The sequence below is a fragment of the Poecilia formosa genome, unplaced genomic scaffold (assembly GCF_000485575.1).
Source record: "Poecilia formosa unplaced genomic scaffold, Poecilia_formosa-5.1.2 Scaffold232, whole genome shotgun sequence".
Lineage (NCBI taxonomy): Eukaryota > Metazoa > Chordata > Actinopteri > Cyprinodontiformes > Poeciliidae > Poecilia > Poecilia formosa.
This window is the reverse complement of record NW_006800171.1, coordinates 167,872-185,337: the sequence shown is the minus strand read 5'-3', so window position 1 is coordinate 185,337 and position 17,466 is coordinate 167,872. Positions and strand designations below refer to the sequence as shown.

Here is a 17,466-nt window from a genome sequence, read left to right as displayed (position 1 = left end):
ATGTATATATATGTATATATATACATATATATACATATATATATAAACTTCTCCCTGCTCTCAATCAGCTTCTTCAATACTGACAGTAAATTCAGCGTCAGAATCATCAAAATATCAGTTCTTTCAATTCCTCAAACTCTGTCGGTTTTCATCACAAATCAGCATGAGCATTCTGAATGCGGTACGCCAGCACATTTCCTGTTTCTTTAGCAACATGAACCAAAAAAAAAAAAAAAAAGAAAAGAAAAGAAAAGAAAAGCAGATGTCAGAGTGACAGGAAAGCTGCTTTCCTGAGGTGAGATCAGAAGTGAAGTTTTTTTTTTTTGCACACACCCTTCTCGGGCTGCAAGCTTATTTCCTCTACTTCACTTCAGTGCATGGCAGTTAAATGACTCAGCTCAGCAAGACAACCTCCACATGTGAGACTCAATGGAAAATGTTGCTTCTTCAAGTCTTCACACTCATATGTAAGTTTCTCAACATTTGAAACCAAATCATTTATATTGGCAAAGATTGTTAGAGACTATAACTGCATATTTTTATCTCTCTCTTATGTGATCGAACAGATCTGACCTCTGTCTGTGCAGCTCAGGATGGAACTAGTAAGAATGAACAATCTGTCTAACCGTTCTGCGTTGATCAGATATTTCGATGGCAGTTTAGCATTGTGTTCCTATTTCCTTTTGGGTTTCTGTTTTAAACTGAAATGCACACAGAATATTCTTGCATTTTGCTACGCTGTTGTGAACTACTTTATAAAATGCGCATTGTACATTTGATATTTTTAGGTTAGATACTGACTAAAGTAACACTCAGGAACTAAACAAGAGGAACATGAAGTACTTTATTGTCATGGGTTTGGCAGTCACAACATTTAGACAGCAGCTGCTCTTTGTGCGCTCTGAGCTCCCTCATGAAAACCTAATAGTTATTATTTATAACGTTTTTAGTTAATTTCTAAACCACTTTGTACATTTAACTTTGGAGCTTATATTTAACTGGTTTGACTGAAGCTAGTTACTTGTGTTCCTAACTCAGATTTTCCTGTATCTGCAACATCAGATTTTATCTTCTTTCCATTTCCATTCCATTCGCATGGCTTGAAAAAACTATATGACATTCAAGTAAACTTGATAATTGCAACTAACTCTCAGTACCTTAGTTGCCCTTTACAGTCTTAATTTTCCACCACTTACAGGATTTGCTTTTTAAATCCACCATTCATGTAGATAAGACCAGAATCCTGATTTATCCTGAAATTTGACGTCTCCTCTCCCTTCCACTAGCAATCTCAAGTCTGGATGAAACCACTCCTGTGCCAGCAACCACCTACAGTGAGATTTTTAAACTTTTTTTTTTTTCAATCTTGCACTTTGTATCAATGATGTGGTGATCTTTCAAGTTTTAAATGGTTATGCTTTATAATATGAAATAAAACATTGAAAATGTACCGTTATGGTGTCGAATTGACTTTGAACTGTTTTAGCGACACACGGGAAGTTAGAAATGACACACAGGAAATGACATATCGCTGAATAGGTCATCAAAGCTGTATACCAGAAATGTTGGCTTTCAAATCTCCATAAAATAATTTTAGCATTTTGAATCAATAACAAAGTGTAAGGTTTTTTTTTTTAATATATAATTTTCTTTTAATACGTCTCATTTATTTTCAGATCCTCCTGAGCCTTCCCTGCAGCTGACTTCAGCTTTCTCAGAAGTTTTCACATCTGAGACAGTGGTCTTAAAATGTAGTATCAGTAGCAGCTCTGGCTGGACCTTCATCTGGGAGAAAGACGGAAAACGCCTGTCTCAAAATACAGATATTTCTTTTCACGATTCAGAGCTTACAATAACTGCAAATAGTATAGATCTTTCTGGAAAATATGCCTGCAGAGGAGAGGAGCAGGGAAAAGGTCGCAGTAGCAAAAATAGTCAACCGATTGTGGTGCGAGTTAATGGTAAGTTTTTATGTCTATTACCACTATTTGTGTTAAAGATATTGTTTTTTTTAATATCTGGTACAAAGACCAGCGACCTCTGAAAAAAGAGGGACATCGAATCAGTTACTGAAAACGATAAAGGAGCATATGCTTGCCAAGCCAAGCTTAAATCCAAACTTTTCAGCTCTGGATTCAGCAACACAACAAATCTAAATGTTTATTGTGAGTTTCCATCATCTGTCTATTATTATGTAATATTTGCATGAATGCAAAAAGAGACTGTGTCCAATATCTAAAACATTTTCTGCATCTAAACTTAACAGACATGGTGTATTGTTTAAAGCTGTTTTTTATGGAGTACCCCGAGGCTCAGTTTTTGGTCTCAAACTAAAACTTTCCACACCTACCATTATGCGGTTTCATCAGGAGATACACCATCAATATTCATAGCAATATTGATGACACACTCTGTGTTGCCGTTTCTCAAAACTCATAATACTGACTCATAATATCCACTCATGGATGACAGATCATTTTCTTCAACTCAGTCTTTTCTGAAGATTGATGTGTTAACAACCCACTTTAAAGTTGGTCTGCACTACTTTACAGATTAATTGTGTCTAGACGCCCTCTATTCAAAATTCTGAATTTTTATTGGTGTCATTTGAGTACTCTTGCGTCAAAAGCCTGCTTGAAAACTCTTGCTTTTTTTTTTCTTCTTTTCAAATAGCCAACAATCCAAAGCTCACTCTAAGCAGAAGTCCAAACTTTGACAGATTCTATCCTGGAGAATCAATCAGCTTCACATGCAACATCGATGTCACCTCTGCATGGGAATATCAGTGGTATAAGGATGGGGCACAAATCACAGACGCCAACGTTAACACCTATAAAATAGACTCTCTGAAGCCTTCCGACAAGGGACAGTACCACTGCAAAGTCCAGAGAGGCAAAGGCCCATTTTACGAGAGTGACAAGAAATCAGTACAAGTTGATGGTAAGCTCTCATTGTATGCTCAGTTTGTAGTGGGATTGGAATCCTTCGCAAGCAATATGATAATTTTGCTAATATTTTTCTTCATTTTCAGAACCACCTGTCCCTACTTTAAGCCTGGAGACCCCCTGGTCAGATGTGTTTTTAACTGAAGTATTGAAATTTAATTGTAGAGTACCTAGCGCCGATTGGACACTTGCTTGGTACAAAGATCAAAAAGACCTGAGTAAAGAAGGACCATCTCTCGAGATCCCTTCTGTCGAACAAAACAATGGAGGAGAATACACCTGCAAAGCCCGGCTGAAATCCAGAGGAGTCACATCTGGATCAAGTAACTCAAAAGTTATCACTGTGCATGGTAAGTTTTTATGCCTAGCCTTAATTTTCACATATTGCAAAAATCATGAACACAGTGCAATTTGAAATTTGTCAAATAATCCTGAGCTTACCTGCAGCGTAGTTAAGTGTCACAACAATGTGAATTTCACCAACAGAGAGTATCTTAGAGATGGCTGATTAGGTCTTTGGAGTCTTACAGTAACTAGAATATAGCTGTGAAAATATTTACAACTAGAAGAGATGGAAAAACTCTTGCGAATAATTACAATATATTGGTCATCTAAAATGTACTATTAGATTACTATGACGTCCTTCGAAAAACATTATTTACTTCAATATGCTTTTCTATTTTAGATAATATCATTAGTTCATCATATTACGTATACCTCAGTCCTCTCTGTTTACCTTTTATCATGTTGTCACTGTGTTTTATCTTTAACATCTCATGTCTGTGTGGTGTCTTTTATGATTTTGTTTTTTTGTTTTTATGATGCGTAGCACTTTCAACTGCTTTGTTGTGCTATACAAATAAGTTTAGTTGATTGATTGATTGATTGATTGATTGATTGATTGATTGATTGATTGATTGATTGATTGATTGATTGATTGATTGATTGATTGAAGTCCCCTATCAATGTTAGGTGAAATTCAAAGTTTTGAATTGCTTTACCAGCTAACATGTCATTTTACCAGAGAAGAAGTCAGACTTCTTATCCATTCAGTTGTTGGCAAGTTGTTGTTAGTAATATTTCTCAGTGGTGTAAATTCCTTGCTGCATGCTTGGTATACATTTAAAATCATATATTTACATCTATACATTTTATTTAAAAAAGACACAACCAGGCAATTAATGCTACAACAATTATTAAAGAAAAAAAAGGACATGAAAGCTAAGAGACGTATAATTAAAGTTTAAAAAAGTTAGGGACAATACAGTGTGTCTAAACAAAGTCAAATATCATTTCATACAAGGTAGGGAGAGGACCGGCAGTGTTTCTTATTGTCAACCAACAATTACTTCTAACATCAGTGACATATGTGGAATAAATAAAACTAAATATTAGAGAATCAACCCCAACAATCAGATTCAAATGGATGGAGGAGTGCTTGTTCCTGTTACTTTTGATACAGTGAAGTCTAAGCTGGAACTTTGCGTGTAAAGGACGAGCGCTCTCAGCAAGAATGGCACTAGTTTTTCTCATTATGTGTCTATTGAACTGTAAGTGTGCGTTGTTCAACTCCCAGGATCTCATTACTCATATCCATTCCTCCACTACCTGCATTTCTGACTTAAAACATCAGGTCTGTCAGGAGGAATGGACGGAAATCTCCAGCAAACTGTTGTGAGAAGCTTGTAGAAGCCCACCCAAAATGTTTGCTCCTATTCTTACAGTTTAATGGCGATTCTACCAAATAAAAAGAAAATGCTTGCAAACTTCTACAAATAAAAATTCATAAAACAAAAATCCCTCTTTCCTTATTGTGACATTTAGACATAATTTTGGCAGTCCCAGCTGCTCTAAAACAGGAGCTTAGATTGATTTAAAGACAGATCGTGAAAAAATAAACCAATATTTAAATATGTGGTTTCAATTGTTTTTTGTTTTTTTTTTTGTACTAAACAGACAAAATTCAAGAGTTAAATTGTACCCCCATAAACTGAAATCATTCACAGTATGTCTCAAGAAACAGACAGTCAAACCATGCTACAGCCACATTACATTGCGTGCAATCTTTTCACATGATTGTTTCTGAAAATACTTCTGGTAATACCTCTTACTGTTCGTTGTTGCTATGACATAACCCAAACAACTAGAGCTTTCTGAACGTGTTGGTTTCTTGACAACCGTAGCATACGGGATGAAACACTGCAGCCCACACCCGGCTCTAACCCACACAGTTACTTGTTCAAAGGTGTGAAATAGATTCTGAGAGTGTATCAGCATTACAATTCAACACCACTCTATGGTATGAGGTTGTATCCAAAACAAATAGGAGAGAACATACCTGTGCTAATGGCAACGATATGAAGAGGTGAATACTCTGGGCAAACAGACAGCAAACATTAAAACCGTGGTAGAAAATGTAACATTTGGATATGTATTTGCAATGGTATTTTTAAGACTATGACAAAAATGTGATCATTATTTTTCCAAAGTAAGGTTGTTGGATGAATATCCATATCCACTCTAAAATAAATATTACTGAGAGTTCTGGGTACACTAAATAAACTTAAATATTCTTGAAAAGCTGATTAATTGTAGTTTCTCAATTGCAAGAATTAAACTAATGTATGCAATATAGATCAAATATAAGCAGATATTCAAATTTGACAAATGTTAACAACTATGACTTACGGCTGTTGAAAGCTCAGTTTCTCTGAGAATTAGAATGATACAAAAAAAAAAAAAGCAGTGTTGCCCTGCAACGGACCGGCAGTACTGTGTAAGTGTACTCTGCCTCTCACACAATAACCACTGGAGATGAGCACCAAGTCACACCCGACCAAACTGTTAACCATGCAGCTCAAACTTTCTGAGTTCAAAGGTAGACCCCATTTTCAGTTTTAACAAAAACCTAAATCGTTTTAAGAGTACATCTGTATCAACTCTTCTGGTGGGTCAAATCTGTATGTTTCTTGAATTTGGTCATACAACACATGAGTTTGAATTTGAAGTACCTCCTTTTGGGGTACTTCAAAAGTACCCCAAAAGGGTACTTTTAGCCTTCGGGCCGCACTTTGTGCAGTGCTGGCCTACACAGTCATGGGGGAAACGGCTGACTCAACGGTTCTGCAGCAGACAGTGCATAGGCTCTCTCCACTGGGAGGATGAGCCACAAAAGGTCAATGGTAAAAAAGATGACTGTTGGCAGAGTTTTGTATTCAAGCATAGTATTGGACAGCTGCGTCTAATGAGGATAAGCAGCAGCAGTAACAGCAGGATCAAGCAGCAAAGCCAATTCAAATATTTCCAGGATATTTACAATATGTTTATACACAGTAAGAGTCAGCGAATTAAGGGCATATCCAGGATAGGAGAGATATCCCTTGTCCTGTGCCATCAGAACATCAGAAGCATATTGGAATTGGCATTTTGTTCGAATCAAAGATGAAGTCCAGGGTCAAAGGTTTTGAGACTTGTTTTAAAGGAACTCAGTGTGTCAGCTGTTTCATTTATTTAGGTCCACCTATATAGTACAACTTAGTTCGCTCTTTGTTCAGTATGTAGTTGTTATGTTGATGACATTTTCCTTATTCTTTCTTCCTTCTCAACAGACAAGCCCAAACCTGTTCTTACCAGAAGCCCAGCCTTCTCTCCAATGTACCCTGGAGAATCGATCACCTTCACATGTACTGTTGATATGTACTCTGGATGGGAATATGAGTGGTATCATAATGGGGTTGAACAGCAATCATCCAGCAGTAAAACAATTGCAGTAGGTCCTGTGACCCTTGATGGCAGTGGAAGGTACCAATGCCTTGCTAAGAGAGGCCAGCTGAGAACAGATTACAGTGACCCTGTTTCCCTGGACGTCTCTGGTAAGCACATAATTATACATGTCCTCTGTCACCAGACACATTTAATGCATGCAACTGTACCAATACAACATCGATATGGTTTCAGTCGTAGTGGTACAACTGCGCCTTCCCATAAATATTTGATGCGTAGATAAACATTTTATAACTTCAAAATAAATCTTCATTTGAAGATGTTTTTGTGACACATTCTTGCAGACCCACCAAAGCCAATCCTGAAGCTGCTGAGCCCCTGGTCAGATGTTTATGAAAACGAGGTCTTGAAGTTTAGCTGTGAAGTGAGCAGTTCTGAGTGGACCGTCACATGGCACAGAGATCAAAATCTAATTGCAAATGAAAACGGGTTAGAGCTCAACATCGCAGCTGCCAAAGTGAGCGATCGAGGGGAGTACTCCTGCAAAGCTCACCAAAAGCACAGGGGAGTGAGCTCTGCATCCAGCAACACATCTACTGTGTCCGTTTATGGTAAGCTTTAAAGCATCTATAATATTACGCAGATCTAACTTTACATTAAAAATACACATTTTTAGTATTTTTACAATGTTAGATCTGATTCCTTTACATTAAAAATAGTATTTGCATAAAAATTGATCTCTTGGAACTTCTTATGTAATTTTTCATAAAGTCAAACTAAAGGAAAAACAAAGAAATGCACTAAATTGCATCAAATTGCTGCATCATCACCCTTTTTGTGCACAGTAGCAATAACATATTCTGTATTGTCTTTCTTTCTACAGACAAGTTACCAACACCCACATTAAGCAGAGATCTGAGTTTTAGCCCAATGTATATTGGAGAAACTGTGAAATTAAAATGCACAGTAAGTGTTTCCTCTGGCTGGAGTTATCACTGGTACAAAGATGGAAACAATCTGAACAAATCTGGCAAAGAGCTAAGCATAAACCTGACTCTTTCTGATCGTGGAAAATATTCTTGCAAAGCCAAAAGAGGAGAAAAAACATCAACAGGACCTAGTAATGAATTACAACTGGATGTTCGAGGTAAGTAATTGGAGGTGAAAAGCCCATTGTTTCTTTTAAAGTTTTAAAGTTGCCATTTTGGATTTTGTCAAGCCCCCTGGGCTTTAGTTTTAGTAAACCATGGAGTTTCCGCTTTTCATGCCTTTTTAATATGTTGAAACAGGATGTTGTGGTGTGAGCTTAATTCTCAGAGGAACGCCTCAATGTGGGCAATGCGTGTGTGTATGCGTGTGTGGGTGTGTGCGCGTGCGCGCGTGTGTGTGTGTGTGTGTGTGTGTGTGTGTGTGTGTGTGTGTGTGTGTGTGTAGGTGGAGTTCTTTAGGAAAGATTAGGTGATGTATCTTCAGGCTTGAAGTCACAGGAGTTAAATTATAGAAACGGAAATTGTGAGATAACCGAGATAGTAAAGGGGTGAAAATGTTTAGAAAAAGTGATAAACCATATAATGATGCAATTATATAAAAGTTGTTTCCCCTCCTTCCTCGTTCTACATTATTTCCTTTCTATGACTGAAGAAACAAGAATTGATAGCTCTGAATAGATGCACTTTTATCACTGCTGTTTTCATTACTAGCTGTACTGTGATTTCATGAGTGTAACGGAAAAGTTCACAGAACAACAGGTCTGGCCTAATTGCATAAACCAAATTAGGTTAAATGTTTTTTTCTTTCAATCACCACAAACAGGATGTCAATAATGGTTAATGTATCTCTTTGTCATTAGAAATTCCTGTTCCATTACTGAGTCCAAAAACACAGTGGCTGGATGTGTTCCCCTCCGAGAGCGTGCAGCTGAGCTGCAGGATGGAGGGAAGTTCTGGCTGGACATTCATATGGTACAAAGATTCAAAGGAGTATCATGAAGGCTCTGTCACTAATAGTGAAGCGGAAGGCATTCTTTCCATCAGTCAAGCTTCATCCTCACACCGTGGAAAATACCGCTGCTCAGGAAAACTGACAGGCAGGACTGTCAGCAGCGCCCGTAGCTCTCCAGTCGAGCTTACAGTCTATGGTGAGATGTCGTCATGTCTGCTCTTGAAGCCACTTGTGATGTCATTGTATGAGAAATATAAAAGTGACTTTGGCAGGTTAAGGACAGTAATTTCAAGGAAATAGATAACAGTTTTTAAAATATCTCTATTTTTGTCTTGAACCAATCTGCATCTAACCTCATAAAAGACTGTGAAGTGAATGTTTTACACGAATGAAAGATGGTGCTTTGCAAAAGTATTCATACCCTGTGATCTTATCCACATTTTGTCATTTTGAATGTTGTTTTACTGTCCTTACCCTAGCCCTAACCCTAATTGCATAAAATTGCTACATCAAATAAAAAGTCACTGATTCTGCTGCATCACCTTTTTTGCGCACAGCAGTAACATATTCTGAATTGTCATTCTTTCTATAGACAAGTTACCGACACCCGCATTAAGCAGAGATCCGATTTTTACCCCAATGTTTACTGGAGAAACTGTGAAATTAAAATGCACAGTAAATGTTTCTTCTGGCTGGAGTTATCACTGGTACAAAGATGGAAACAATCTGAGCAGTTTTGGCGAAGAGTTAGACATAAGCCTGACTCTTTCTGATAATGGAGGATATTCTTGCGAAGCCAGAAGAGGTGAAAAAACATCAACAGGACGTAGTAAAGAAACACAACTGGATGTTCGAGGTAGGTCATTGGAGGTGAAAAGCCCATTGTTTCTTTTAAAGTTTTAAAGTTGCCATTTTGAATTTTGTGTTATTATTATTAAGATCCCAAATGGCTGGTTTACCTTTAGAAAACCAGAGAGTTTCTGCTTTTCATGCGTTCTTGGTATGTCGATCCACGATGTTGTGGCGTGAGCATAATTCTCCAAAGAACGCCTCAGTGTGGGCGGTGCGGGTATGTTGGTGCAGTTTTTAGGAAATATTAGGTGATGTGTCTTCAAGGTTTGAAGTCATAGGATTTAAATCATAGAAATACATTTGGTTAGAGTGAATGATGAAAATAGATGAAGCTACACGCATGGGAATTATGGAAGAAAATTTGTAGGAGGCTGCACAGATTTAATTCCTAGCTTCACATACGTCCCACGAACCAAAATGATAGCAAATGATTTATATCAAGTTACTAAAACTCAGTCAAAGTCTAAACCAAAGATCAATTGAGAATCTGTGGTGACTGATGTTCATAGATGCTTCCCCCCTCTTGACTGAGCTTGAACTACTATGCAAAGAAGAAGAGAATCTCTGAAAACATGTGTGACTGTATTAGACTGAAAGGAGACTCAACGATTGCTGAGTCAAACAGATTTTTCAGATTTTCGTCAGGCTTTTATTTTCCCTTAAATTAGATCCTTCGTTGTTTCCCCACCTAATGTAAACTTAGCAGTAAGGTACCCACACTCCTATATAAGTTATTCTTCCTGCTATTTTACATCTTCTCTGATATTATTGTGAAATTTCAGATGGAAAACCAAACGTCACACTGCTGCAGAATCCCTCGGATAAGTTGATGCACACGGGTGATCGGATTTCCTTCACCTGTCATGTCAATGTCTCCTCCGGATGGAAATACGTATGGTACAAAGACAGCAATCCATTGAAGTCATCTGAAAACTTTCACCAAATTGCTTCTGCTAAGACGTCAGACAGTGGATCATATAAATGCCGAGTTGAAAGGCAAACACCAACAACATTTTCCTCAGAGAGTGGGGATGTAGAACTTAAAATTGACGGTGTGTTTTAATCTTGATTCTTTAGCTTCGTGTATTGTTAAACATGCTATATCACATCTATGACTGTGTTTGTTGCAGAGCGCCCAAAGGCCAATATAGTCCTCTTAACTTCTTGGTCTGAGGTATTTTCCACTGACAGCTTAAAGCTACAATGTGACGTGATGGGCAGTTCAGACTCATGGAACTATACATGGTAATGACACAAATGAATAAATGGTCTTTTTTTTTATTTGCATAGTTTAAAATGCATTTCCATTGTAACAAATTCTCTAAAATGACTCCAACAGGTACAAAGAGGGCATTAATGTCAGTCAGTCGCCCTCATCGAAATATAAGGTCACGCCAAATAATGACCCAGAGCAGAGCTCATACACTTGTGAGGGCATTCGCAACGAGAGACCACTGTTTTCAGTACGCAGCGACTCCTACAGAACCAAGAACCTACGTGAGCATAACTCACTCATTGATTTTCACCTTGAAATATTTGATCCCTTGTTTTTTTTTTTTATTCATTGTTTGTTTGTGTTTTATGCAATTTGTAGTTTTAAAGAGGAGGATCCTTCTTTCCATCTCCGGTTGCCTTTTCTTTGGCATCATAGCTGTTTTCATTGGATGCGTTACCCTAAGAATCTGTCGTAAACCAGGTTTGGGATTTTTACATTTGCAATTTGTTAATGTCCCATATATTGACTTAGAAGTGTTAGTCATCACTGATTCCCTTTAGCTTTTCTAGCTGAATTGAACACAAGGCCAGTCACAGCTAATGTACCTGATCAGTCAGGCCAGTGCAGCCGACTGGTCAAACAGAAACCACTTCCGACTAAAGCATCTTAAAGCTTTTGTTAAAGCTATGCGTTAACATAGCTTGAACACCACAAACAAAGCCAATGTAGCTGCTGGTGAAGGCCAATAGTTATTTAAAATTTATGTGACGCCAATTTCTGGTAAGATGTGACACACAAAAGCCACTAGGCTTTTTTTTTTAATTTTTTTATTTTTAACTTTTTGTTATCGTCACACAGTTGCTGCAGATGACAAGCAAGAGGAGACCAATCTGTTTCTCACCATGGCTCAGTTAAAGGACCGAAATGGTAGGTAGAGCCCAGATTGTGTGGTTTGGTGGGTGTAGATAACCTTTTGTGTGAAAGTGCTACATAACGCCCCTGCAGATGACTGAGTTCAAGATGATTTCTTTTTAAAAGGGATTTTTATCAGCTCACACATTTAAGTTTGTGTCATACTGGAATGCGTCTTTAAACGTTTAGGTTTCAATTCCTTCCCATCTTCTGCTACAGATGCACCCTGTCCTCTGGTTGAGTACATCACTGATGCGGATGTCAATCCACCTGCCAAAGGTAATATATAAAGATCTGATGTTTTGCAGATTAGTCCAGACTGTGGAAACAAGCAAAAACCAAGCAGAGGACAGAGAATAGTTCTTTTTTGGTTCCTAAAACGAGTTTCTCACCTCATTGCTAATGATAATTTTCTTTTATCTGGTGTGAAGAAGGGGAGGAGAACGGCACAAGCTGCAGTGAAGAAACCCCTCTCCCGATAACGTCGCCAGATGAGCAAGGTATTTCTTTGTAAACTACAAAACAACTCTCTAGTAAGACAGCACAAAACATTTCTGACACGTCTTTCTGCACCTTTGTTTTCAGCTGCGACAACCAACGGGAAAGAGACGACAGAGAATGGTGGTGGGATGGTTTCCTTCCTGCAGTGAATTACTAGAGACGACCCTAAAATGTTATTCACTGGTGGTTACATATATTTGTCAGACAACTTATTACAGCACAACAAACTCAGCTTTCGAGTTAGCAAACTAGCGATTTATCATTATGACATGAAATGGTGTAAATAGCATGATCAGGCAAATGGATTTATTTAATGGTCAGCACTTTCAGATTTGGCAAATGAAACTGTGTAGATTTCTTTTTTTATTATTACTTTACTTAAATAACCTAGTAAAAAAAATGTAGAGTTGTGAATATTTTTTAGCGCACCTTCGCTTCTTTCAGTTCATGGTTCAGTTCTCCAAAAAGACACCAGATGTCAGTATAACTTCTTCCAGTTTTGTTTTTAATATTTTTTTTAATGGTTCATGACTGAATGTATTTCGCATTGCTTTGCAGCGTGTTTGATATATTTATCTACAAATTGTGTACCTTCATGTATTCATTTTTAAAAATAAGAAGTAGAAAATGTTGCCACAAGTGCTTATTCTGTTAAAAATGTATCCGCAGCGTCAAATGTGACAGCAAAAAAAAAAGAAGAAATAAAAAACAAAAAAACAAAGTGATGATTTCACAAGCAGGCTGCATCAGTCAGGTTGAACCTGCAGACAGTAATGAGACAGGAAATCCACATGGAGTTATTATCCAGATAGACAATCAAAAAAAAACAATCAAATTTCATGATATCACTCACTCACATCTACTTCAGGATATCGGTCAGTCTCTCCACATAATACTCATAGTTCTCCTGGCAATCCTCCCACGGTGTAAAGCTCTCGCCCTCCTGTTCCACATACATTTCCCAAACATGCTGGAAGTCAATGGGCTTCATCATCCGCAGCTTGCAGCCGGCTCTCGCCAGGGCCTTCAGGCCTTCCACTATCTCCGGCTCCTCCCATTCGAAGAGACGGGAGCAGAATATGGAGAGGCGCAGCTTCTTGCGCTGCTGGAGGATGTTGGCCAACTTGGCGGCACAAGCGACGCAGGGGCTGGATGAAACGTACCATGTCACGTCATATTCCGTAGAGGAGTTTGGGAGAACCTGGAAAAAAATAATGCAGGTTGGGTGTGTGATGGCATGAAAATAGAAAATAAAAAAAATAAAAAATATGATTTGATATGAGGGTAATGTTTTTGCTTTGACTCCAAGGGGGTGAAAAAATAAAAAGAACACTTTGGAGTTTTTAAATAATTTGGATGATTAAAGTTCCAGCAAGGGCAAGTCTTGACTAGTAAAGGCTAGCTCCCTAATTAAAACATCAGGTGCCCACTGGGAAACACCTGGACTCAGGTTTTCCAGTCCACAGGTGCATCTCAATAAACCAGAATACAATCAAAACATTTAATTCAACACTTTCAGTCTAAAAATTAAATTTATATTTTATACAGATTCATTATGCAGAGAGTGGTATGGTTATACCAACAATTATCCATACCTTTGGTAGATTTAGATTTTTTTTTTTTTTTTTTGCATTCAACCAAGAATTTTGTCAACAAGATAATGGAAAAAGATCATTTATCTCTTGTTATTTGAACTAGAACATCTAGATAAAAACTATTTAAACCTTTCTCAATAAAAAATCTTTATGGGTATTAGAAAAATCTAATCTTTCTTATAATTGCCTTACTGTAACAAATGTGCTCCCTTCATAGCTTCTCAATCAGAGTCAAGTCAAGACCAGGGCTGGGTGAGTCCAAATAAACAATATTAGACTCAGCTGGTGGTTCTAGAAGAAATTCTAGTTCATGCATTAGCATTATAAGCACTTATATTTGGTTTGGGATCTTTCTGCATGCCTCAGTGTGATCTGGCATGGTAGGGATCAACGAGTCGAACTGTTGAGATGTTTAGGAAGTAAAATATCCCTTCAGCTCACCTACACTGTTGGCTTTAGTGTCTCACGTGTTCCCTTTCACAATGCTCCTTAAATTCCTGGGTTTCTCCAGAAAAGCTGCCCTGCAGTTTATTAGTTGACCTCTGTGCTGACTTTGGACCGACATTGGCAGATGGCTCGGCTTTCAAATGATCACCGATTGTGGAAAGTTCATGCTGGACCTTGTGCAACTTCTCTCAGATTCTGGGGAGTTTGATTTCCAAATGAGCAACAGCGTAGATGTTTAGATTGTATATATGTGTCCATATGAGATGTTTAGAGAGAAAAATGATGCTGAATGTCACAAAAAGAGATCTGCTGTAAGTGCACTGCACAGGTGTGGGTGGGTCATTTTGTGGTCTCGCATTACAGAGTTTCTTAAATTAGAATGGCAGGCAGACCATTCAGCTATCAGATTTCCCTTTTTCTGACAAGAAATCACGTATTTACTTTGGGACAGTCTCTCAGTTATCCTAGTTGAACATGTGACATTTGACCTGGTGCTGATGTATTTGAGTTCTGCTTTCGTAATTTAGGTCCAAACTCACTTGACTAAATTCATAAATTTGACATTATAGTAGAAAATGAACCAAGTTGTGTGTCTTTCCTGCACTATTGCTTCGTGTTTGTGCTGTATCCCCTCAAATGATCTCACTGCATGACCAAACGGCTTGAGTCTGTTTTTGTTCACTGACTAAAACGAGATAACTCTCCCCCTTGATTGGATTTAAATTGCTTTTAGTGTGTTTATTTTCTCAACTTTACAGAAGTATGCAAGATCAGATTATGCTGAACTGAATTGAACTAAACTACATTGGATTTGATCAAGGGGAGGAGATTAAATTAGACTGAATCGCATTAAATGAAATTGGATTATTTGTAATATGTATTCATATTTACTTTCTTTTTTTTTTAAGGAGCCCTGAGGTGACTTTTCCTGTCAGATGATGCTTTACAAACAAAACTTGAGTTGAATTACTTTTAGGTTTTTCCACACAGGAACATTGTGATGTCAGAAGGATGAATGGATGAAAATTAAAATATGAATAAAGATTGAAGAATTATCAAAAGAGAAAAGAAACATAATATGAGAAGATTACTTCTACAAGTACATATTTATTGTAAGCAAATGTCAGCCACATGGGTTATCCTAATGGAAACTAAGTGAAGGTTATGACCAAGCATCTTTGGATGAACAACAAATAAAAGACAGAATGTTACAGATGTAAAACCATTTTTGAGGACAATTTGCAAAATATGTTAGGAAAGTAGAACATTTTCATACTGAAATTTGTCCATAAGGTTCTTAAGCAGGAAAAGCACAGTTTGCTTTTGGGTTTATTGTCATTAAACACCCTACTTGAATAAAAAAAAAAATTGAAACAAAAATAGGACAATTTTATTTTATTTTTTTACTTATACCAAAAACATTAATCTGTTTTTTTTTTCTGGCGATGAGGGCATCTTGTCACATTTTGATTTTGCATGCCACTGCAGCGCTAAAGGCCTGCACTTGAGCTTTTTTATCACCTGCTGGAAGAAGGCCTCCTCAGCGTGGGCTGTGGCATGTTCGTCCTCCATGTAGCCCTTCAGAGGCTCTGCGTTGCCACCCGCTGTGTCCACTCTGAAACACAGGAGCGTTTTGTTCCTGCCCGATGAATACTCCACGTTCCTGAACTGAAACTTGAAGTAGAACGGGCTCATCCTCTCCCTGATAGACAGACAGTAAGAGTTATCACCACATCGGACGCAGAGTGTGTTTGCTCATCAAGGAATTCGCAAACTACCGGTTCACAATAATACCGGTTCCTTCTGACTGTTAGAGATACATCACTCTGTTATATTGTCACATAAAGTCTCCATCAATATACTAATCTGATATGTGTCACATTCTCTCTTTGCTTTGCGCCATTAATCTGTCATGATGCATACAAACAGCCAGATGGTCTCACGTAAAGATCTACTACTTTGATAATAAAATGTCTCAAACAACAGAGATTGGGGAGCAGATGCTGGGTATAATGATATGGCCAAACTTGGTGTTTGCATGACTCATCTCTATTTTTACTGTTAGGAAGTTAAGAGACAGCAGGTGCAAATGACTCGTATCCCGCCTCACTAAAAAAACCACAAAAAAAAACTGTGTTTCCAAACTACTAATCAGAATACAGCCAGAAATCTCACTCACCCAGTGACAATTTCAAAAGGAGGCAGCTCTATGGGCTGAAACTCTCCATTATCCTCACTGTTATTTGCTGCTGCCCCTGTTGCCCCTTCGCTTTCACCGTTTGTCTTGTTCTCGTCGGTCCTCTGCGGCTCCGGGGCGTTCTCTTGCTTTTTGCTGAGCTTGTCTGTTGTTTTTACAGCCTTCTCTTTGGCCTTTTCCTTGTCCTCCTTCTCATTTGCTTTGGTTTCTGGCGCTTTCTCCTTCCTACGAACGCCTAACCGGCTGGTTCTGTCGGCCATGATGGTGTGGAAGTAGGTTGGAGTGTTGGGAAAAGAGACGATGCGACAGAAATAGATAGAGGGAGAGAGTCAGTGCAAGTGGGGTGATAACCCTAGAGCAGTTACAGAAATAGACCCCATTGTGTGCTGAGTTAGGAGTCAGGCATGTGCATGTCTGGTCTGGTGCTGGGGCAGGCAGCTCAGTTAGCTGAGCCCTCTCCACCCCCTTTCCCATGGCCGGGCTAAGAAAAGGCCAAAGGGTGGATCACGACAGAGTAAATGTGTATGGTAGGGAGAAGATTTTTTTATTTATTTATTTTTTTGTTAATTCCACCACCTTTCACACAGTTGCCAAAGCAAACAGAGAAACATACACAAACTCTGTTCCATCTTTAATCCTTCAGCCGTTCTATCTGTCAACAGGCAGGCAACAGGCACGTTATTAATAACATTGCTTGGCTGCACATATGGGGTAACCGGGGTTATTTCGATACCGAGCACAACTTTTTTTCTTGGTGCCAACTCTGAAGTCCTGCAGCGCATCAGGCATTATGGAGGCCACCTAAAGGGCACTAAAAACAGGAGTGTATTTGGAGCAAGGTATAGTTTGAACAAACACAATGTGCGTGGAGTGCAGAGTGGTCCTATACGCGTATGCGCCTGTGAGCAATCAATCTATGAAATCACCCCGCATTGAGGGGAGGACCAGTTTGATGAGGGTGCGTGTGTGTGTGTGTGTATTTATGCAGATGGAAAATGTCTCCCTGCACTGCAGATATAATAACTTGAGGGGAAAGAGAGAGAGAAAGAGAGAGAGAGAGAGAGAGGCAAGAGGAGTAAAGCGAGGTGGGGGCAGTTCAATTACAATTTCCTTCCCTCCCTCTGTCTAGCTCTCTGC

General features: G+C 38.5%; 2 protein-coding genes across 5 annotated transcripts; one reads left to right on the top strand and one right to left on the bottom strand.

The window, feature by feature from the left end:
* The first annotated feature begins 284 nt into the window (after positions 1–284).
* LOC103149612 (basement membrane-specific heparan sulfate proteoglycan core protein) lies at positions 285–12,674 on the top strand. 3 transcript variants are annotated; one of them, XM_016680108.1, is made up of 20 exons: positions 285–467; positions 567–602; positions 1,287–1,334; positions 1,677–1,961; positions 2,674–2,940; positions 3,032–3,295; positions 4,969–4,971; positions 6,554–6,817; positions 7,013–7,279; positions 7,552–7,815; positions 8,518–8,805; positions 9,202–9,465; positions 10,244–10,513; positions 10,592–10,706; positions 10,801–10,958; positions 11,056–11,157; positions 11,536–11,604; positions 11,809–11,868; positions 12,021–12,089; positions 12,175–12,674. In XM_016680108.1, exons 1-20 carry the CDS (start codon positions 389–391, stop codon positions 12,237–12,239), a joined length of 3,237 nt encoding a protein of 1,078 aa, XP_016535594.1. In that variant the 5' UTR covers positions 285–388; the 3' UTR covers positions 12,240–12,674. The 3 variants fall into 3 exon arrangements, with proteins under 3 accessions (XP_016535594.1, XP_007568911.1, XP_016535595.1); XM_007568849.2 differs by lacking the exon at positions 4,969–4,971; XM_016680109.1 differs by lacking the exons at positions 8,518–8,805; positions 9,202–9,465.
* On the bottom strand, positions 12,579–16,759 carry apobec2b (apolipoprotein B mRNA editing enzyme, catalytic polypeptide-like 2b). Of its 2 annotated transcripts, none has more exons than XM_007568853.2 (4): positions 16,312–16,759; positions 15,654–15,834; positions 12,948–13,291; positions 12,579–12,851 (listed from the first exon to the last, which is right to left on the bottom strand). In XM_007568853.2, exons 1-3 carry the CDS (start codon positions 16,587–16,589, stop codon positions 12,950–12,952), a joined length of 801 nt encoding a protein of 266 aa, XP_007568915.1. In that variant the 5' UTR covers positions 16,590–16,759; the 3' UTR covers positions 12,579–12,851; positions 12,948–12,949. The 2 variants fall into 2 exon arrangements, with proteins under 2 accessions (XP_007568915.1, XP_016535597.1); XM_016680111.1 differs by having other exon boundaries at positions 12,944–13,291; positions 16,312–16,758.
* Between the last annotated feature and the right edge of the window lie 707 nt (positions 16,760–17,466).